Source organism: Neltuma alba, unplaced genomic scaffold (genome assembly GCF_004799145.2).
Source record: "Neltuma alba isolate B1F8T4 unplaced genomic scaffold, ASM479914v2 tig00003988_pilon, whole genome shotgun sequence".
In the NCBI taxonomy this organism is placed as follows: domain Eukaryota; kingdom Viridiplantae; phylum Streptophyta; class Magnoliopsida; order Fabales; family Fabaceae; genus Neltuma; species Neltuma alba.
Genome location: NW_021633509.1, coordinates 541,917 through 566,176, shown reverse-complemented (window position 1 = coordinate 566,176; position 24,260 = coordinate 541,917). Strand labels below are relative to the sequence as shown.

Here is a 24,260-nt window from a genome sequence, read left to right as displayed (position 1 = left end):
ACATGAAAGTTGTACTAATCAGGTACTTGAGTGGTATAAGGAAAATAGAGAAGGAAAAAAAAACAGAGAGAAAATTTTAATGAGCTAAGTTAAAACTTAAAAGCCTTTAATTAAATCTTTTTTTCTTTTTTCTTACATCTTTTTATCAAAATTTCACAGCTCCACTTTTTAATGTTCTAAATTTAACTCATGAAAATTTTTTCTCTACTTCAATTTTCTTGTACAAAAAAATTGGATAATAGACGACCCGACCCGACCCTCGGGGCTCGGGCTGGCGACCTGAAAGTTGCATCATCGAGTCAATGTCCTGACGCGTGTCCGCCAACTCTCAATCCTTGTGCTTTAATTTGTTTTGATTGGATGAAAGTTGTTGTTTGTTTCTTTCTTTTCTTCTCTCTCCGGGCCAAAAGTTAATAAGAGGAAGAATCAGTGGTTGACTTTTTTCGATGGCCATTAGATCACTATCTATAAATCTTCATCCACGCAATCCCTGTCCTTTGTTTCTATTGGTCAAGAGTGTGCTTCTTGGCCGTGATTTACAAGTCATTGCCCCTTTAATACTGGCTCAATATTTGTTTGAACACGGACCAAAAAAATTAGTTAAAAATAATAAATAAGTAAAAATTAAAAGTTTTTTCTTTCAAAATATCATTAGTTACCGGGAAGAGAGTATAAGAAAGAAAATAAAAAATTATTATAATAAAAAGAATCATAAAGAGAGAGAATATGTGATGGAGAAAGATTATACTACTAAAATATAATCTTCAAAATATTTTTATCTAGGAAATGATGTTTTGAAAAATAAAAAATAAATGTATTAACTATTAAAATAAGTCTTTAATAAGGGAAAAATTAAAAAGTTACTACAAAAATCTAAGATAGTTTGCGAATGTTAATTATATTAAGGAATAAGGAGGAAATGGTGGTCGTTGCTTATATAAAAAAAACGGAGAAATTATAACCTCCAGCCTTTCTTGAGAAATAAGGACTAAACACGCATGTAAGGTTGGATCAATGGTCAAATAAAAATATAAAATACTACCTTCAATATTTGATATAAAATCCAATTGATACACAAGTATTTTAGATCACTTATAAATTAATATATAATCTAGAGATTTTTAATTAATATGTAAATTAATATCATGTAGTATACGCTATAATTAATAATTTAATAAATTTCTTAATTTTTTTAAATTAATTAAGTGAGTCTTAGTAAACAAACCGATGCAATGTAGGATTACTTCCGTCTCGAGTTGGGGCAAATCGTGATTTTCAAAAGTTATGAATAAGGAAGAGTAATTTTGAAAAATATGCATGACATTTTAGAAAAATCCCCGTATATTAAGAAAAACAGAGACTAATGGCTGGGACCATATTTAAGGCTTAATTAAGGCATAGATAAGAAAAATTACCTCAAAATTTTTTAAATAATTATTAGAATTTTAGTTAATTAAAGGATTAGGCAAACTCAATTGCAAAAAATTTAAGGACTCATAAAATTATAAAACATAAGAAAAATTATTTTGAAATTAATGTGAATTTATGAGAATACTTTCATGCTATAGAAATGGAATTTTAGCTAAGTGAACATTTATATGGTTTTACCCAAAAATAGGGAGATTTTTGAAAAATAAAGCGATATATTTAGAGATATTCAAATTCAGGTTGAAAAAAAAAAAGGCTTTTCACTTCCTAATAAATGAGTTGTTTATAGTTTCACAGTGATCATATGGCCAAATAATCTCCAAATGAATTTGTAAGTTAGCTAAAAATAAGCTGTGTGAAGAGAGCACGATCCATGAGTTTCTAAAAGTGCAAATGGGGCATGATCTTACGCATGAAGGAAAGGAGGAGAAAGGGAGAATTAGAAAGAAGAGCCAATAACAAGTGATATTTATAAGAGAAGACTATAAAAATTAAAATTATTTTAAAAGATCAATATTTAAATATGAATTTAAAATACCATATTGTCCTATTCAAACTTCCTACATTTTCTCCTATAATTCTCATATACTTTATTTTTAAAATAAATTGAATTAATAACCAAAATAAACCAATTTCTCTTGAAATTTTACATTTACACTGTGTAAAAATCAAATGAAAAAATATGCAACAATATTTCAGTCAAGTAAAAATTTAAATTTTTATTTTCTTTTTATAAAAATAAAATTTTATTTTAAAATATCACAAATTTTAATTGAAAATAAAAGTTATATAATTTTTAGATTATTATATAATTTTTTATATACACCATTTAAAAAAATTCAAAGAAAATTTCTATAATTTTTTTTTATTTTATAAAAATTTATATAAGATTTAGAAATAAAAAAATTTATGTAATGTTAAGGGAATTTAAAGAATTCAGATGAATGTATTATAATTTTATGCAAAACTTGTAACCACAATTATCTTATGAGAGAATACTCAATTGTAATAAAAAAATATTGTCAATACAAAATTTCAATAAATCCCATAATCAATAACAATATAAACAAGTAATAATAAGGTTTTTACTTTTTTTTGTGTGGAGAATGATTTTTTTTATATCTTAATCTACTAATTACTAAATATTAGGTAAAAATTTAACATATTTAAAATTGGTTTATTTTTTTAAAAATTATTTTTTAGAGATATATTCCTTTGTTGTAATTCTTTTAAGTGAAGTACAATTCCTTTTATGATTGTTAATTTTATTTTTTACATTTTATTTTATTTATATTAATATATCATATTAATTAGCTGGCTTTTGTTAAATGATTTAGAGGAGGGGTCCTATAAAATTATAATGGATTGTTTGAATTCTTTAAATTTTTATCATTACATGAATTTTTTATTTTTAAATGTGATATAAATTTCTTATAAAATAAAAAATAAATTCTACAATTTTTTTGAATCTTTAAAATGTGTATATAATATATTACTCCTCCGGTCCTTAATATAAGACCCAATTTTTGAGTTAGTTTGGTCCTAAATATAAGGCCCATTTCTCATGTTTATCAATTTCTTTAAATTACCCTTATGGATATTCCCTCAACCATAATTAAGTAGAAGAGGAAGAGGAGAGGGAGTATTAGAAAGATGATTATGGTGTTTTAGGAAAAATGTGTCACTTTTCTTATAATTAACCAACTTACCTAACTTCCTTAATCTAATCAAATTAGTTAAATGGGTCTTATATTAAGGACCGGAGGATAGTATATAATAATCTAAATTTTAATAAAATTATATAACTTTTATTTTCAATTAAAATCAGTGTCGGTTTCAAAAATAAAACTTTAATCTTTACATCACTGAAGAATGTTTGCATACTTTTTTAATTGATTTTTACACAAGTTGTAAATTTTCAGATAAATCAGGTTTAATTTAGTGAAAATTTTTAATTCATATTAGTTTAAAAATAAAATGTAAGCGAGAATATAGAAGAAAATGTAGGAGGTTAAGATATAGACAGTATGATATTTTTAAATTTATATTTGAATATTGATCCTTTTAAATAATTCTAATTTTTATGATCTCTCCCATAAATATCATTCCCTGTTGGTCCCTCTGTAGTTCTCCCAAGAAGAAATTGTGGCCATTACATGGAAGTCATCAAAATAATCATTTTTGAAAGGAGGTGCGTCATGCCTTATCATAGGGTCACTTGTCCATGTTGTTTAGCCATTCTAGCATAATCCTAATAAGGATGGAGGAAAGGAAGAAAAATTACCCTGCGAGTCACTAAATTAATCATTTTAAAAAGAAGGTGCGTCACACGTTACTCTTACGTCACATGAATTATACATAATTTTTTTTCCCTAGTGAAGGACAATTTTATTCCAAAAAGGTAAAAAGATATATAAGTATATTGGACTTCATCAACTAGAAAACCATACTGAAGAACATAAAAGTCCTAGACATAAAAAATATAAAGGAAAAGTCACCCAAAAAAAAACCACAAAAATTGCAAAATGGCAAATTGGGACCCGTTTCAACAATTTCATAGTTTTGATAACAATTAAATTGCAAATGACAACACATTTTTGACAAATTATGTGATTTGTAATTTTATAATTTTCATGGTTTTTTCTGTGATTTTCCCAAACATAAACAACAAGAAGGAAGACATAACCATGATTCAAGAAAAACCAAACTTATCATCAAAGAAAGTAAAACCTTTGACATTGGAGGGATAAAAGAACACAACAGCTAGTTCCAACATCATCATCAGGACATAAGCAAGTAGTATATCTTTTGAACAATCTTCATGCTGCACCCACATTCTGAGAAAACCATCCAGAAGTAGTTGATGATGAACAATATATAATTGATATATCATGCATAAATCACATGGAAGAATCACATAATTTTAAGATAAATATCATAAAACTAAAAGCATGGGCAACACCGACGACGAACACTCCTATGTGGATTTGAAAAACTATTGGGTATATAGTCAGGATAGATGTCATTCCATCTGGGTCGAATTCATTTCTTGCAGCATCAACTTCACGAACTGCTTCATCAGCAATATCACTCCATCCATAGAACAAAACAATAATGATCCTAATAAGCAAGCCTACAGTTTGACGAAACACGGGACGCCGATTTCTAAGTGGAAAGAATCCCAAAATACGAACAAATATGATCAAGAAAATGGAAATGAATCCAATGACACTGATAAAATCTGCAAGCAAAGTGTTATTGCTCACAACCAAACGTATAGCGGCAAGAAACGCAACGGGCATTGCTATGAGAGCCGCATAAACAAAGATCTTAGCAAGTCCATATACTCCTGCAAAACGAAGATCTCCCAGTGGCACCCATAGAAGAATCACAGAACCAGTGGTGGAATTGTACATAGCAATAATGCTGAATGCCATGAATATTTTGAACAGTGTTTGATCGGCCAAAATTGCCAAGCCCTTTTGTTTTGGGATTGGACAATCTGATGAGTAAAACCCACATGGTACAGTGAAACCAGCCGTAAACATTACAGTGGCTATGAGTATGGCCATAAGTATGAGTGTGTTGGCTGCGTCCCTCACATTCCATTCTTTATCGGTGTATGTTATACGTTGTATGGCCAGCATATTTGCCTTCAAGGGGGGAGTAGCTCCTCTCATCATCCGTTTTCTCCTCATCCCTCATCATCTCTAAATCTCATCCATTAAGTGATCTAACAGCTGAAAAAGAGACACATCATGGGACTTTTGAAATCGCATTTGAACCGTCTGTTTTCTTATAATCCTCACTGTCCATTGAATTCCACCTTCAGCCAAATCCCTAACAATAGTAATCATGCATTCTCTTTCCCTGCTTCCGCTAAAGAATCACACATTCTCTTTCCTTGTTTCCGCTAAAGAATCACGCATTCTCTTTCCCTGTTTCCGCTAAAGTCCGAACAGCATGGGCGACGCAAATAGGAGCTCCATCGTTACTCTCCATGAGGCACTATGAGAGGATCTCCATTGCTGTGCTTAAAGCATCTTGTTCGTTAGGCATGAATATCACAACCCTTCCTCCATATTTTCCCCCCTTCTATGCAAGATGGAGTTGACGAAGTTGTAATCTTTTTGCACTCTACTTCTTCTGATTCTTATTTTTTCCCTTCTATTTAATTAATTGTCATGCATTAAATTAACATGAACTTGAATTATTAATTTTGTTGAGGTAAGTGAAAATGAGAAGCAATAATTTTCAACTTGTCGATAATTGACTTTTCTTTGGACTGTGTTTCCAATAATAATGTTAACTATATAATCAATTTTTGAAGGTAAGACAGAGTACATTACCTATGTTCAGATCAATGATAAATGGTATCCAGTTGATTTTCCTGGATATGGGTATGGCTTACTTCCATATATACTCACTTCCTCCATATTTTCTATGTTAAAGATTACATTCTTTTACTACATGCAATTGAGATAGTCACTGACATATGTATGATGGGGGACGAATTAGTATGATTCCTCAATAGCATTGAGTGTACTAGACTCTGGGTAGAATGATCTCTTTGAGTTGTTACATCTCACTGGTTTATAGTTGATGGAATAATATACTTTTTATCCCTCTAGTCAAAAGCCTTGCAAATGTATCGGTTTGGTTAGCCAGCCTTGATTCAAATTGCTGCGTGTCAACCTCCTAGTTCTCACATTGTCACAATCAAGTTCCATTCTTTATTGCCTCTTCCAGTGTGAATGGATAATGTAAATACAGCACTAAAACATACGCATTCCAGTGATATGACACTGATTTGCATTAATTAAAATAGCTCTTGGGGTTCATGCTTTTTCAATTCTAGTTTTTGAGTATTATGTTGATTAGAAATTCTTCAATACAGGTTCGATGACATTTTGTTTAGTTAGACATTTTGAGTTTATTTATTTTCTTTGTCATTGAAGCTTTTCAATATGTTCCCCTACCCCCGAATTGAAAAAAAAAAAAAGAAAAAGGATGATTGCTTGTGCAGGTATATTTATTGTGTTTGTTTAAGACAAAGTAGATTACTAGCTATGAGCATATTACAAGATTTAGGGGGTAAAAACTGATTCAGAGATTATAATCTTTTTATGGTTATTTTCACTCATTTGTGAGTAGAGTTCATTACTATGTGCATGGCTTAGCAGACAAATAAATCATTGCTCAAGTTTCTAATTAAGGGGGAATTTCTTTGTAGCTTCTGATTTGATTTTATTATGTTCATACAGTATTTTTTTTGATTAATTGAAATGAGGTTTATCAAAGAAAACATGCCATATATTAAACAAAACACAATTTTCTTCCGTAGTCAACAAAATAGAACTTGCTGTCACATGAAAGAAAATACAATTTGCTACCACGTCATACAAAATATAACTTGGTGGATTGAAAGACTGAATTGCTGGAATTTGAATTGTTATTGCAGGTAGTAGCTGCTTTGTCCTCCATACTAACTAAATCTTGGGGAAGCTATCAAAAAATGGACTTTCACCTTCTAGGGATTGATTGGAAATTGCTGAAGTTTTAGAAGACAGACCTTCATCTACTAGAGACTATTTGGACACTGTTAATGCTATTATGGTACATGGACCTTCACCTAACAAGAAAAAGGAAGCAAGAAAAGCAATGGAGATCAAGGTATTAAAAACCAGACCGGTTATTGAACCGGTCAATAAAGTGGGTCAAGGGTTAGTAGGTCAGATCGGAGCTGAACCAGAGTCAAACCGGAATTAATTAAAAAATATAATATAAATAAAATCTATAAAAAAATATTTATATTTAATTATAAAATCTATTTTGATAAATATGATATTTATAATATCATATCAAAAAACATATACAAAGCATATGTTATCATAAAAAATGGAAATTCACGTTCCTTATCTTCTCTTTTTTTCCCAGACGTCCCTGCTTTTCTTTTTATCGTATACATTATTATATATAATCAATATAAAGTGTGTCAAACCTAAAAGAAGTCATATCCAAATTTTCAAAAATGAAAAGAAAGGACGAAGTGGTACTGTAAATCTAGTGTTATAGGCTGCTGTAAAATTAATGCTATTTTTTTCTTGAGATTCTCAATGTCCTTCTTTTTTTTTCCCTTTAAGCACACTCTTCCAGGAAAAAAGAAGTCAGATCTTAAATCTCACTCTAGCACGCTCAAAAGTCGAATCTCGCCAAATGTTATCTGCTTATCTATCACCTTCACCTCTACCGGTTATTACCTCCGTCTTCTCCCTCAAATTCCTGCGATTGCGAACTCCTTCATCCTAGCCTCCCCCAGTCATTCTCACCCAGATATTGGCCCCAACAACTGACATTCCTCAGTTCCAGCACCGCTGTCATTGCCAACGACGCCTCTCACCTCTACCGGCTCTCTTAAACACCAGCTACACATACTTCATTTCTTGTTTCTTTCATCTGCTATATTTTTTTCTCTTCTTCTTCTTCTCATTTCTTTTTTTTTTTTTACCTAGAAACTTGCTTTATTGTCGGAGTCCTCGCATCTTTCTGGACATTTAAAAGTGACCTGGGTTACCCGTTCAACCCAACTGGTTATTCGGGTCACAACCGGTTCTTGCCGGTTTAACCGGTTTCATATCGGTTCGGAACAGCGCTGGTTTAGATCATGAACTGGACCGGACAAGTGTCTGGTTCACCGGTTTCCGGCCTAAACCGGCTGGTCCAGTCCGAGTTTTCAAACCATGATGGAGATATTAGTATAGGGTCATAAAAAGTTGTATCTATGATTTACTAGAAAGTGTATTAGAGAGTGACAATTGTATTTGGCATCTTGATGTAGTATTCACATTGATTTTAATAAAAATGACATTTTCCCCTTAACTTGTGCACATTTTTATCTTTGCTCTTTTTTTCCCCCCCTTTACCTGACAACAAAAATTCTTCTTCTTCCTGTACTTCCAATGATGGTGTTGGACAATCTAAGGGAGCCTATAAATTTCTAAAAAAAACACACATTATTAACACTAAAAAGAATCATACATCTACCTTATTGATACATACTAACAAAACAAGTCATAAAAAACATTTACTTTTTTTATATAAAAAACTCACCATCAACATATTGGTCAATGATTGCACTTGAGGTAGTGATTGCAATGTTGGTGGTGCAGAACATGACATTGGAGCATCTGATTGCTCACTTTTTACCTCAGTCAAAGACCTATTTATCTTTCTAAGACACTCACGAAAATTCTTAAATCTTTTTTTCCTCTTAGTTCCACTCTCTTTTTAATTCCCTTAGGTTGTTTACACTGTAGCTCCATTTTCTTTTTCCTCGATTTCCCCCTTCTTTCGTACTTTTATCTTCTTCATGTTTGTTGCCATCATTTGAATTCCTTAGCCTTGAACAAAAGTCTCTTGCTTCTTTATGAAGTTCAATAATAGAGTTGTGCACAAAAGCAAAAGTCTTTAGGCAATCAAACATTTCAGTTGCTAACTATATCATCATATGACATAATTGTTTATATGTTTGTATGCTTTGAAGCTTAGGATCCACTAGTATTTCATTTTCTCGAATATCATGTATCACACCATCTCTTGCATCTTTGGTCCATCTTTTCAAAATATATTTTTCTGGTAGTTTCCTCACTTCATTTACCTCATATATTTTTAAAACATGACAACATAATATCCCGATAGATTCAAAATGCTTACAACTGCATGATACGGAATCATCCTTGGGATCAAATGTCAATGTCCACCTTTTGTCTTCATTAACCATAATACCAATATATGTGAACAATGATCCTTTCTCATCTCGAGAGGAAATACATGTGGCAAAAAAAAGATCTAATTGCTCTTAGAACAATTCTAACACTGAGGCGGTGTAAATATCAGCAAGTTGTTGTGGCATAGGTGAACTTTGGACTATCAACCGTGGTTTTTTTTCCCCCTTTGCATTAAACTCACATTTCATTTCATTATACCTCTTATTTGCAACAACCTTCTTAAAATGCTGAAAAATTCATTAATATCAACACTTGGGTCTGTAATGTTCTTGATATCTGCATTAACGCTTTCACTTAGTTGTGTGCTACGTATACCCAGAGTAATAGAATACTTCATATAACACCATGCCCATTTCTCTTTGATTTCATATATGGACTTCAACCATGAGTTGTCTTCCAAATTGAATGATGATATTAAAGCAGCCCATGCTTCTTCAAATTGTGATTCGTCTTCAATAGTAAACATGCACTTGTTGAAGTCACGCATGATATGTGAACCACCCTTCATCTTGTTTCCTAAATGTTTTATTCCATTTTGCCCAATATGAAATGTGCATAATGCATGTTTCACTTCAGGAATAACTTCACGTAGTGCTCTTGCCATTGCCTCATCTTGGTCAGTAAAAATTGTCGCAAGTTTTTTTTGCTTGTTTGCTTTCAGGAAAGTCTCCAACAACCACTTGAATGATTTTGTGGTTTCATCATACAACAAAGCTGCACCAAAAATTACAATTCCTCTATAATGATTGAGACATGAAAATATGGCAAGAGGCCTGTGATTACAATTTGTGCAGTATGTGGTATCCAGTGAAATTACATCTCCAAAATAAGCATAATCTACAAGCATATAAGCATCAACCCAAAAAATATTTGTAATTTGATTTTCCATATCAAGTTGATATGAATGATAAAATGAAGGGTTCTCAGTAATCTGCTCTTCAAAATAGTTCAATAAGCATCCAACTTCCCCATCCTTCATACTTCTTCGTTAGCCTTCAAATAATTTTCATATCAACTTGAGTGAAACCAAGATTAGCTTGCCCACCTGCTTGCTTACTCATAAGGTCAAATGTTTCTTTTTGTTTAAGTCTAGCATCCCGGGCCAAATCAATCTCATCTGCTTGCACATTACTTATTTTCCTTGAAGATGTAACGGGTGGTTATGCTCTTCTATAAAGCTAGTGATCTTGAATTTACCTTGCACTAAATTAACTATCATCCCAGCTCTACAATTGGTCCTAGTTTCAGGACGATGATTGGTGGCTGAGGTATACCTTTTATCTGGTCTTCGTTTACCCTCTTTTGAACACACATATCTATATGCAATGATTGTGTTTTTATCTTTCTTACTTCTTGTTGGCCCATTTTTTCTTGCACTAAAGCCCACTTTACAGGCATGTTCATTCCAAAATTTCCATACCTCTTCTAGATTATCAAATTCTTTTCCTAATCTAGGAGTTAAATCAGCTTCCATAGATTGAGACCTGTAAAATAAGTCTATGCAAAACATATAATAAAAACTTATAATAAAATTTGAAACTATATAAATTTAAAAACATCTTAAGAAATCAAACATATAAAGCAACTATCCCAAAAAAAACACGCATACCAAAAAAATTTATAATAGGTGCAACAAAACAAAAAAAATTTCTAAATAGAGATAAGCTTGCGTTTTAAAAAAAATACTCTCTATTGTTTAGAGAGAGAGAGAGAGAGTTATTTTGCCTTACCCCTCTTGGAACGAAGATGAAGCCACCGAAACGAATAGCTGTTTCATATAATGAAGTCAGCAAAATAAGAATGAATGTCAAAGGTTTCCTCCAAAGTCGATGATGGAATAATGAGAATGTTTCCCGTTTCCCGCCAGCTGAAATTAGGAAGTAGTAGAGGTGAAAATTTACAGTCAGGATCAAAACACTTGGATGGTAAAGATTCATTTTTAATAGCCTGGGTTTGTGGTTCATTATAAGCTGTTAGATCACTTGAATGGATGAGATTTAGAGATGATGAGGGATGAAGAGAACAGATGATGAGGGATCTGCTCTCCCCCCCTTCAAGGACACCAACATTTTCTAAAATTGCATTTGCTAGAAACTGCAAGTTAATTAAATCAAGAGTTAATAAAATTTTTCGTCCTTGAAATTTTGGGTTATTTTGGTTTTGATCCCTTAAATTTCAAACTCAAGATTTTAGTCTGTGAAATTTAATTTATCTTAATTATTAAAATATTAGTCCATAGAGGTGTAACGGTGTTGAAATATACTAAAATACCATAAATAACGTTAAAGTGGTGATATAAACTCACCAGATGACGCCTAACTAAATCTGTGTGGATGTGGATAACAAAGTGGAAAAAATAGTAGGTCCCAAAATACAGCTGTTTAGTCCCTTCTTTTTTTAATTCCCGTGTCTGTTTTAAGAGCTGTTCACTGTATTGCATTTTGAGAACTTATCTTTTTTTATATAATCATTCTTCTTCCATTTTGAGAACCTATTCTTTTTTTTTTTTCTTTTTAATCTATGATCTAGTTAAATGCTATGTGGTGAGTCCATATCATTATTTTTAACGTTATTTATGAAACTTCAGTATATTTTAACATCGATATGCCTTTAGGGATTTTTTTTTGTCATTTTCCCAATTTAGAAATGGTAAACATCATCCTAATATTCTCTATTTTGAGTAAAATTACTCAAAACAGAAGCGTTTAATCCATTTGCGTTATTTCTACTGTTTGACTAAAGAAGATGAAATGTACAGGCAATCCACTATTTTAAGTTTTGTCAGTATCTCTGAAGCTTAAAGCACAGCTAATTCCTGAAATGTGAGCCAATGAACTGAATTTCTGGACTAATCAGATGTAGAATACATGGGATTTTACTAATCCCAGATATTGGACTTTAAGTTGTGCACAGTTAGTGCTGAAGTTCAGGATTAGAAGGGTACAATATTTTTACGTTATGTTCTATTTCTAATTTTCATTTTTAGCTGGATGATTGACACAATCAATATTTTAATCCATTGGTACTTGATTTTGATTATGTTGTTGTGAATGAAGTTCTTCATTGAATTTTGTGGATTTTCTTGGCCATTAACACTACCCCAAAAACATCTAATTAGCGACGGAATTTACCGACGGAATTTTTATTTAGCGACGGAATTAGCGATGGATTAGTGATGGATTAGCGACGGAATCAAATTACCGACAGAATTAGCGACGGAATTGGTTCCGTCGCTAATTTTTTCGTCACTAATTGGATTACCGACGGAATTTCAATTCCGTCGCTGATTACCGACGGAATTAGCGACGGAATTTATTCTGTCGGTAATTACCGAGAGAATCAGCGACGGAATCGGAATTCTGTCGGTAATTACTGACGGAATTTTTCTGTCTCTAATTACCGACGGAATTCTGATTCCGTCGGTAATTAGCGACGGAATTCCTGATTCCGTCGCTAATATTTAAAAAAAAATTAAAATGCCACTCACCTTGGCCGCCACATGTCACCACCTCATCTCCACGTGTCAGTGCCACCTCACCTTCTCCTCCACGTGTCGTTGCCATCTCATCTCCACATGTCACTGCCACCTCAGCTCCACCGCCACGTGTCCCTGCCACCTCACCTCTGCCGCCACGTGTTGCTATCTCACATGCCATCTTGTATTGCCACATGTCGTCACCATATAATTCCTTTTCAAAGTGACTTCTCCACGGCTCGAACCAAAGACCTCGCTTGTGCACGCGCGCGACTTCACCAGTTGAGCTGCAATGAACTTACTAACTTATTATACAAAATTAAATATATATATATATATAATATTCTCTTACACAAATAATTATTTATACACATATATATTATTAGAAACTAAAAATAAACTATATAATTTTAATTATAACTATTTTTGTAACAAAATAATTTTTAGATATTTGTTTTACTATTTATTTTATAATGCTTTATTTTTTTTAAAAATTATTTTAAATATAATATTAATTTCCAATGACACTAATTTTGAATTTTAAATAATAAATAATTTTTTCATAAATATATTTTTTAAATTTAATTCTTTTATTTAATATTTATAAGATATAGAATTTAATTATATATTTATTATATTATATTATATATTATATTTTAGCCACGGAATTAGCCACGGAAATTAGCGACGGAATAATTTTCCGTCGCTAATTCTGTGGCTAAATTAGCCACGGAAAAGTATTCCGTCGCAAATCGTAATTATAAAACTTTAGCCACGGAATTAGCCACGGAATTTTCTGACGGAATAAATTCCGTGGCTAATTCCGTGGCTAATTTTAATTATAAAAATTTAACCACGGAATTTTCTGACGGAAAAAATTCCGTGGCTAATTAGCGACGGATTGTATTCCGTCGCTAATTCCGTGGCTAAGTTTAGCGACGGAATTTTCGTGGGTAATCCGTCAGAAATTAGCGACGGAAATTATTCCGTCAGTAATTAGGTGTTTTTTTGTAGTGTAAATTTTATAGATATTATCTCATTTATTTTGCTTTATGCTTGGATCAAGACTAAACACTGTAGAGTGTAGATGTGAATAAAACTTTCTGGCGGAAAAAAAAAAAGGAGACATGAATAAAACTTTCTAGCTATTCTCTCCTGTTAATACTACAAGACATAGTTAACTAATTTACAAAGATCAAGAAAGCTAAATAAATTACTTAATTATAAAATATATTACATAGTCTCTCTAAAATATTTATATACAAGTCAAACAAATTAGTTTGAAGAAAAATAATATATATAAATAGTTACTAATTTACAAAGACAAAGAAAGCTAAATAAATTACTTAATTATAAAATATATTACACAGTCTCTCTAAAATTTTATATATAAGTCAAACAGTTAGTTTGAAGAAAAATAATATATATATAAATTGTTTAAGTAATTTATTTAGCCTTCTTAATTAATCTTAACAAATTAGTTAACTGAGTTTTATATTAAGCATAGTAGGTAGTTGACTAACAAAATCTGATTCTTCTTGTTTGAAAAGAGGAAATAACCATGCCTTATTCTCCAAACAAGTGTCAAAACAAGTATATATCATACATAAATCCCATTTAAGAATAGCAATTTTAGATGAACATCATGAAAACTAAGGGCATGGGCTACACCGATGAACATTCCTAACATTTGTATCTGAAAATTAAAGCATCCCTCCATCAACAAAATAAAACGACAATGATCCTAATAAGTATGTCTGCGATTTGTCGAGATACAGGAGAATGAATATATCTACGTGGAAACGATCCTAAAATACCAATAAATATGATGAAGGAAATCGAGATGAATCCGATGACAGTTATAACAATTGCAAGCAAAGTGTTATTGCTTACAATCAAACATATGGCAGCTAGAAATGCAATGGGCATTGCTACAAGGGCCACATGAACAAAGAACTGAGCAAGTCTATATGGTCCTTCTACAAAACGGAGATCACCCAGAGAAACCCATAGAAGAATGACAGAACCAATGCTGGAACTGTACACGGCAATAGTATTGAAAGCCATGAATATTTTGAACAGTGTTTGATCAGCCAAAATTGCCAAGCCCTTTTGTTTTAGGATTGGACCATCTGATGAGTCAAACCTACCTGGCATTGTGAAACCAATAGTAAATGTCACTGTGGCTATCAGCACGGCCATGAGTGCAAGTGAATTGGCTGCATCTTTCACATTCCATTCTTCACGCATCCTTTCATTGCCACAAGATTGTCCATCATCAATTGATGAACTTGTCATGACTGAAGGAAGCAATAGAGCAGATAATGGGCTGAACAATATAAGTAATGGCCGAATGTAAGGCGCAGCCAGAGAACAAGGCAGGCCACACGGAAATTAAGAGAATAAATAGTGTGTCGTGAGAGGAGAGAGGGTAAGAATGTGGTGTGACGTGATTTCTCTCTTTCTGTATCTGTGATTCTCTCTCTGGACCCTCCGTGGTATTCCTTCTGTTATTTCTTTGTTATTTCTATTATTTGCAGCTCTTCCAAATTCTGTAGTTCTAGCGTAGCTATCCGATTGTATTCCATTGCATGAGGACTCATCAATAATATTCGTGGTATTGTTTGATTCATTTCCCTATTGCATTTGAAACCATAACTGTTTGGTGCTCTCGTTGAGAGAATTTAGACAATGGCAGAGGCTACCAGGTTCAAGGATTTGCAAAACGAGTTTAAGGCTCTGTGCAAGCGGATGAAGCAGCATGAATCGATGGTTGCCGAGAATCTAAAGAGCATCGGTAAGATGGTGAAACAACATGAGTTGAAGATTGACAAACTGAAGGCCAATAATAATGGACGATTAGACCGCATTGAGTCTGCCACAGAGGCCATGGTTCGAAACCCAGATTCACGATTCGATAAGATTAATCAGCTGGAAGCAGCTTACGCCGGGATGAGTAAGGAGCTTGAACTACAGCAACGCAATTTAGAGCGTTTAAATCAGTTGGTGATGTCAGGCGGAACATATCTTACAATAGAGGGTCGTACGTAGGAGGGTCGAATAATCAATCATACCAGGCCAAGCAAATGAAAGTTGACTTCTCGAAATTCGATGGGACTGATTCCCAGAATTGGATTTTTCTAGCAGAGCAGTATTTCTCGTACCATGAAGTCTCAGAACCTCATCGTCTAGTACCGGCAGCCATCAACATGGAGGGAGATGTAATCCCCCGGTTTCACTTTGCAGAAGACCAAGGTGATCTACAATTAGGCTTCTTTGACTAAAGCCCGGGAAGCAGAGTTTGGGCCATCACTAATGGAACAACCCAGATCCAAGCTCTTCAAACTGATGCAGAACCACTCATGGCCTTGGCAAATCGGACAGAGGGAGAATCTGATGAGGCCTTGCATGGTTGTTTCACTGGAGGGCTCAAACCCGAAATCGGGCATGAGGTAATAGCGCGGCGACTACCGAATCCGCAGAAGGCGATTGAAATCGCAAAGCTGGAACATACTAAGTATATCTAAATGAGTATGAGTGCATATAATAAATAAGAATCTAATTAAGTAGAAAAAATGGAATCAAAAGAATATTAATTCAAATTAATAAAAATTAATTTAATTAATTTATTAATATAAATAATATTAATTAAAATAGTATTAATAGAAATTAATATTTTCATTTTAGAATCAATTTTAGAATAGTATAATTATATTCTAATTTTTATTATATTTATATCTAATTAGAATATAGTATAATAGAAATAAACAATAATAAATAATTAATTAGAATTAGTAATATTTAATTATTTATTAATTGATAAAATTAATTAATAAAAATAAAGAAAATAAAAAAATTGAATAATTAGAATCTAAAGAGCATCGGTGAAATAAACAGTACATGATTATTGAATGTGAAGATGATGAATGATGCGGGGAAGGTACAGACGGGTTACCACCGTTGGATAGTGGGGAAGGTACGACACCGCATGGCCCCTGGTCATTATTAGTTTATTACATAGATCCATCTGGCAGAGATAATGAATACTAAATTATTTCTAGGGTCGGTATGAGGGAAAAATGAGAGGAGGGAAAGGGAGGAAAAATTTTAATGAGCTCTATTCAAAAAATTGGAAAAGTGGGGTTAAAAACTTTTAATTAATTTTTATTACTCTTTTATATTACTTCTTTTTAATTTTTACTATTTTTCATGTTACTTCTTCTTTTTATTAAAATTTTAAAACCCTACTTTTCCAATTTTTTAAACAGAACTCGTTAAAAAAAAATTTCCCCCTTCCCTCCATTTCCTTCGTACCAACAGTAAACTTTTCTTTTCTTGAAGGAAGAGAAATATGAAAAAGAAAAGAAAAGAAAAGAGAACATGCATGCTAGAAATGAAATGAAAATTTTAATTTGATTCAGCAAATTATGTTTGAGAAGTAAAAAAAGGAAACATAATGAAGTTAAATTTGTTTTTATATGAATATTTAAATAACGAAATGAAATTTTTATAATAACAAGAAGAAAAATGAAACTCCTGGTTTAAAAATAATCTTCCATGGGTTAAAAAATATTAGCATGTCTTTTGCTTGATGAGTGTATTTCGAATTAATATTGAGGAAGAGGATGAAAAAAGTAGTTGAATGAAAAGGATTTCAGTTTGTCATTTGGAGCTTGATGAAGTAATAACAATGAGAGAAAATGTGATTAGACATCAAGCGTGTAAATTCTTTTAATGAAATAAAAAAATTATTTGAATTTAGCATTTGGAATTTGTACCTAATTCAACTCAAGATTTTTAAACTTGTATGCAAATAAAAATTGTATGCCAATTGATTTTTTCCTAATTTCAATAAAAGATAGGAGCCTAGCCGATTGCAGCCTTCCCCGTGGGGAGAGCCTAGCTAATTAGTGTCGTATTATTAATACGAAAGTATTCTTTTTTTTTTTAGCCTAGCTAATTAGTGTCGTATTATTAATACGAAAGTATTCTTTTTTTTAGTACTCCATTTAGTCCTTAATATAAGAGTCATAAAAAATGTTCGATTCTATTTTAAATTAAAATTTTAATTCCCTCTATCATTTATATTCATAAATTCTTTCTGAAACTATTTATATTGATTACCTATATTAAAAACAGTTTTAACATAAACTATTATTACTTCAGTGATATGGTAATAAAAATCATGCATGGTTTGTTACCAATTTTGTTGAATTAGCCATTGATTGTATTTTAAGTCATTTGGTTTCTGAACTTCAGGTATGAAGAAGAGAAAAATGTGAATGGGTTCTTCCGATTACAGTGCACGAGCCTCCATCTAGGACTTCTGGGACAAGAAGTGAGAAACCTGTCTCTCTGGATCCCTTGTGGCTGCATAATTAAAGGTATGAACAAATGTTTGATTCACTCTGAGCTCTCCCCTACCAATGCTGTAAGTAGCTTGGTTCTCTTGCAAATCACTACATCAAATTCTGTTTGTCCTAATCCAATTTCCCAATTTTCTTTGAATGAACCAAACTTAGAAATGGAAAACATCATCCTGGTATTCTCTCTTTTGAATAAAGTTACTCAAAAAGCAGTTTAATCCACTTGCGTTTCTGCAGTTTGAGTGAAGAAGATGAAATGTATACAATCCACTATTTTAGGTTTGTTAAGTATCTGTGAAGCTCAATGCGCAAGCTTTGAACTGAATTTCTGTATTAATCAGGTGTAGAATACTTGGGATTTTTACTAAACCCAGATATTGGACTTTAAGTTGTGTACAGATGGTGCTGAAATTCAGGATTATAAGAGCATAATATTTTTATCTTCTGTTCTATTTCTAATTTTCCTTTTGTAGTTGGATGATACTGTAACAAAAAAATTGTAGATATTGTAATTTTCTCTTCTAATAATTTTTAATCTCGTTTTGTTATCACCGTAATTAAACAAAGAAAAACTCTATTATTTTTCACGTCTATTTTCTCTCAATTGTTTTTTCCCTTGGTATACTTGTTCCCGTCAATTTTTATTACCACTTTATTAAAAAGCGGAAACTTTTCATTGAAAAGAAGAAATAACCATACTTCATTCTCCAACTTGCTTGACGAATGTAGAAACAAGAGATATTTATTCATAGTCGCATAAAATTACACTCGGGTTACATGCACTCTGCGTAAGTGATGTATGATGCATAAATCACACGCAAGAATCACATAATTTCAGATCAACATCTTTAAAAAAAAAAAAAGAGATCAACATCTTGAAGAGAGAACTTTCATTCAACTAAACGTGAAGTACCAGAAGCAAAGTTCATAAACGCCATAACATAAGCCAAACGGCAGATGCATGCACAAAAGAACAAAAAAAACATTAACCAATCCCTTCTCGATCTTCCTCAATCTCAGGACCTTGACAATAAGAATAATCATCACGAGAATCTTAAAAGCGGATGATGAACATTTGTAATTGGACCTGAGAAAGTATCATAATCATTTAATTGATTCTTGGCATGATCTTGATCGAATTGGTTGGCTTTGCCTGCAAGATTGCTATACAAAATATTATAGCCTGCGTAGAATAAAACAACAACGATCCTAACAACTAAGCCTATGATTTGACGAAGCACGGGACAGCGACTTGTAAGTGGAAGCAATCCTCAAATACGATAAAATATAATTACGAAAATGAAGATGAATCCAATGACACTTATAACATCTGCAACTATAGTGTTATTGCTAACGATCAAGTGTATAGCAGCTAGAAACGCAACGGACATTGCTATAAGGGCCAAAGAAACAAAGAACGTAGCATGCACATATGCTACTGTTGCGAAACGATTATCTCCCGTTGGGACCCACAGAAGAATGACAGAACCAGTGGTGGAGCTATACATAGCAAGTATGACTGTGATGGCTGCATCCTTCACATTCCAATCTTTATTGATGGATGTTGTGAGTGGCATGCTCAGCATATTTGCCTTCAGGTCCACACCAGCATTATGTAAACTTGCATTTGCTAGAAACTGCAAGGTAGTCAAATCAAACAGGCTTACATGTTATATTCTATTAGTAAGAAAAGAAGTCTCTAGAATTAAAACCTTATTAAAAGTTAATAGAAAGAAGACAGATGCTTGTCAATCTTACCTCGTGACGTGTCGTTGGAATTCTACATTGCATCCAAACAACATCTTTAGCTGTTAAACCTTTGTTATTGACTAGGTTCACATCGATCCTTTTGTGTTTTGACAGAAGGAGTAGAGTCCGAATACACAATTCTCTTGAAGCCACATCGATCCTTTTGTCAATCTCATTGATAGCATCATGATGAATATTGGGGTGCTTCAGTAGATATTCTATCACTTGAACATTTCCCTTCATTGCTGCAATATGAAAAATGTTCTGACCTCTATGATTTGACCAAAGTCCAGCACTAGGCCACTCTATTTCAAGCAACTTTTTGACCACTTTAACATTGCCCTTTTCACAGGCGAGGTGGATTGGAAAATTGCCACCTGAGTTTCGTTGAAAAGCAATCATGGGAGATGTTTCTAACATTATACAAACTCCTTCCATGTAACTAGAGTACACTGCATAATGAAGGGGAGTGTTGTTGTTCTCATCTCTTTGATACAGTAGCTCTTTTTGCGTATCAGCAATCTTTTTCAATAGATCTTCACAAAAAAACCAAAATATATTAGGGAAAAGTGAAACAGCATGAACTTAATTATTTCAAGAGTATGCTTGCCTTTAGTCCGTTCTGATATTGCAGCATGAAGTGGAGAGTTTCCATTTGACATAGTTTTGCCTGAGGAGATTGGAATTAACCTCAAGAGAAGACAAAGAATATCCTCGTGCCTTATTAGAACTGCTAAATACATTGGCGATTTACAACTAAAATCATAGTTCCAGGTCCAGTACGTGGCCAAATCACTTCGCTTATGTGCAACTGGAAGGAAAAGAACCACAGAATAATCCTTGCTCAAAACAGCTTCATGCAAAGCTGTCCTCCCATAATTGTTGCGTAACATAATAAACTCCACTTTGTCCATAGATTCAGCCCCCTCAGATGTCATGAAATGTTTATCCAAGCTGAGAATTTTATCGATCGCTCAAAGATTCAAAGCTCTAGCAACAACATGAAGCAGAGTGTCTCCTTTCATATTTTTCTTGTACAAAAGCTTAGGATAGTGAAAAGCAACAAGACATAAAACTTGTTCACTCCCATGTTCAGCTGCAACATGAAGCAACGAGTCACCTGTGGCAGTGACTTGATTGAAAATGGTGGCCAAGTCAACATGATTTTCTTCACACGCTTGCTCTAGTGCATAAACAAATCTATCTGCATCTGCATTTTTATCACAAGCCGCCTTGTACCACTCATACTTCATAATATACCAGGTTGCCACAAAATGGCATATCATCAACCGATGAGCTGAACTGCTTTTCCATCAGTTCACGCATCTCTTCATTGCCACAAGATTGTACATCATCAACTGATGAACTTGACAACATTTCCATCATATTATCTATCCTTTTGTTGCTACGAAGAAATTCCATATCATGGCCAGACTGCATTTCCATAAGCTCATTCATTACTTTGCTGCTAAATGTGCTGAACTGCCGCGTTGTTGGTCTATTTAGTTTGTTCATGTTCTCTGCTTCCTCCTACTCCGAAATATCTCCCATCTTCCCGTTTGACGTCGGTTCAGTAGCAACATTGAAGGTTATTTCAACAGAGTCCGAACCGTCCGTTGCAACTACCTAGCGCTTCAATCAAATGCAATCCACAACGTATAATAAATCTTCCTAATTGATCACCCCGCGTTCACCTTAGTTCCAGCATTGGGGAAAACTTTATGCTTTATGTGTATTAAACATTCCAAGTCAATGAAACTATGCTGATAATTAGATAAATGATATTTTGTTAGGCTGGATCAATATGACTTTTTTTTGGTAATCTTTTAAAGGACTTTTTGAGTCGAATGCTATAAGCAGTAAAATTAATTATCAGGATATTACACTGAAAATTATTTTCTAGGATACTGCATCTAAAATCCTTCTTAGCTAGTGCAATTTTAAAAATACAAGGAAAGAACCAGTTCTGTATCTTTGCTGTTTCAAATAAATTTTTTATAAAAATGGTGGCACGCTAAGTATATTAAGTGCCTTCTCAGTTCTTTTTTATAGGCAACAATCACCATCTCCTCCTTATTCATAAGTATAAGCAACATTTACAAGTTGCTTTAAATTTTTGTAGCAAATTTCCTATTTTGCCACTATTAAAGACTTATTTTAATAGTTAATATATTTATTTTTTCTCCAAAACATCATTTCCTAGATAATAAATGTTCTGAAAATCATATTTTTTATATAATCTCTCTCAATCACACATTCTCTCTCTTATAGCTCTTGTTATTCTTTATTATATTAATTTTTTATTCTCTTTTTTATACCCTCTCCCCTATAAATAAGAGTATTTTGGAGGAAAACTTTCATTTTTTATACATTTATTGTTTTTAACCAATTTTAATTAATTTTTTGATCTACATGATTTAGTCCAATATTGCTTATAAAAAGAGACCGAGAGAATATTGTTTTTAGCATTCTAATGTACCTTAAATTAAGAATTTTTTTAGTAGCATTCAATATCTTAAGTTTGGGATACTCGTTATTTAGAAAAATACTTTAAGCACAGAATAACACAAAATTTTACTTTAGGATAATGGAAGCTACTTAGGTGAGTATTTTCCACCATGTAGTGGTATATTTAGTACCTGAAGTTTTTTCTAGTAGCACCCATTGTACTATCCTAAAATTTTACCTTAGAATAATGGATGCTATTAGAAAAAAATTAGTACTAAATATGATAAAAATTAAATTATTATAATGAAATATTAAAATTTTAAATTGTTAATCAATCCATCTAATTTTAGTTTCTACAAATTTTATTATATATAAATTAGGCATGAATTTAATAATCATGCAATGCAAAAAAAAAGAAGTAATTAGCCACAGAATCTAATTAACAACAAAAATTTTTGTTGCCAATTATTCTGTTGCTAATTAGATTAGCAAAGAATTAGTGATAAAAATATTCTATCATTAATTATTGATAGAAAATTTGCATCACTAATTTAGTGATGGAACCTTTTCGATCGTTAATCTGATATTTTTAAAGAGGAATCTCTTAGAAGCTACCATGTGCCCTTTCTACCAGTCGCTGCCTCAGATGAGGGAAAAAGTGAGGTGGGAAGGAACGTGTTTGAGGAGGGGTCCGGTTTTGGTGCTCTCATTACTTGATGAGCAATTGGACCGTCCAGATCTAGATTTAATAATTTAAAATAGAAAAAATTATTTTTTTAAGAATGATAATCATCTTTATTTTTTTATTCTATACCTATTAAAATAATTATTTTACAAAAATAAAAATAAAAATAAAAATAAATTTGAACCGTCTAAATCGGATTTGGATGGTCCAGATCTGATGTGTATTGGGTGCTTATCAAAACTTATGAACAGCCAAACTCATTCTGTTTGAGGAGAGAGGGGTAGCGTGGAGAAAAGGAGCGGGGATCAAGCACTAGGGGAAAAGGTGGCAGCATTTTTTTATAAAAAAAATTATTGCAAAAACGAAAAAGGTGCAGAACTCATTCTTGCGAAGAACACGTTCCTTGTTTTTCTAAAATTGCGTGTGCTTAGAAGGATTTTAGATGCAGTATCCTGATAATTGATAAATAATTTTCATGGTGGGGTGTCCCGATAATTAATTTTATTGTTTACAGCATTTGTCTCAAAAAGCCATTTAAATATTTAATTATTAATACAACATAGACTCATGTAACTAACTCCATGGAATAAGATAATACTATTGTTGTAGGGGTAAAATAAAAACTTATTAACAGAAAATAAAAGGATCAAAACCCTACGAGATGATAATATCGTTTAAGCAGCTGAACTAACAAGAGATACTGAGAATAATGGGGTCCACTTTCCAGTGCCAGCAGTAGAATTTAAGGAAATAGAAACATGGATCATTAAGAAGAAGAAGAAGAAAGCAAGAAAATACAGAGCTTATGTCTATTCAACACCAAACCTAGTTAAACTAAGCTTCCATTTCTTCAAAAACGAGAGAGAGAGAGAGAGAGAGAGAGAGAGAGAGAGGACTTCCGACCTTGGAAGTAGTCTGTTCTCAGAAAATGGCCTGTTATGTTGGATGAACAGTCTGGAGTCCAAGTTGCAGGGAGTAATTTCCTTAACCCAGTAGGTAGGCAGAGAGAGAGTGAGTGAGTGTGGATCTTTAATTTGTTGGAGAACACTGAGGACGACACCATATGGCCTCTGGGCATTATTATACAGATCCATCTTGTAGAGATAATGAATACCAAATTATTTCCGAGTGGGGGGCCCCAGAAAATGAATATTTAAAGAGCTTTTCTTTTCTTGAAGGAAGAGAAATATGAAAAAGAAGGGGAAAAAAGAAAAGAAAAGAAAAGAGAACATGCATGTTTGAAATGAAATGAAATTTTTAATTTGATTCAGCAAATTATGTATCGGATGTAAAAAAAGGAAGCATAATGAAGTTAAATTTGT

At 32.6% G+C, this 24,260-nt stretch overlaps 2 protein-coding genes across 2 annotated transcripts; both read right to left on the bottom strand.

Annotated features, from left to right (window-relative positions):
* Window positions 1-14,409: 14,409 nt before the first annotated feature.
* Window positions 14,410-14,988, bottom strand: LOC114743288 (protein ACCELERATED CELL DEATH 6-like). Its single transcript, XM_028931489.1, has one exon. It carries the CDS (start codon window positions 14,986-14,988, stop codon window positions 14,410-14,412), a length of 579 nt encoding a protein of 192 aa, XP_028787322.1.
* Window positions 14,989-16,030: 1,042 nt separating this feature from the next.
* LOC114743287 (alpha-latrotoxin-Lh1a-like) lies at window positions 16,031-20,743 on the bottom strand. The gene is made up of 4 exons (XM_028931488.1): window positions 20,416-20,743; window positions 19,815-20,341; window positions 19,352-19,693; window positions 16,031-16,213 (listed from the first exon to the last, which is right to left on the bottom strand). Exons 1-4 carry the CDS (start codon window positions 20,741-20,743, stop codon window positions 16,031-16,033), a joined length of 1,380 nt encoding a protein of 459 aa, XP_028787321.1.
* Window positions 20,744-24,260: the final 3,517 nt, after the last annotated feature.

Excerpts from the sequence above, each read along its gene's own strand:
- LOC114743288 (XM_028931489.1), bottom strand. The coding sequence starts at position 14,988 with ATGACAAGTTCATCAATTGATGATGGACAATCTTGTGGCAATGAAAGG.
- LOC114743287 (XM_028931488.1), bottom strand. The coding sequence starts at position 20,743 with ATGACATCTGAGGGGGCTGAATCTATGGACAAAGTGGAGTTTATTATG. Across the intron at positions 20,342-20,415 it reads AATATCAGAACGGACTAAAG|ATCTATTGAAAAAGATTGCT; the intron begins GCAAGCATACTC and ends TTTTTTGTGAAG. Across the intron at positions 16,214-19,351 it reads TTGGATTCATCTTCATTTTC|ATATACTTAGTATGTTCCAG; the intron begins GTAATTATATTT and ends ATACTCATTTAG.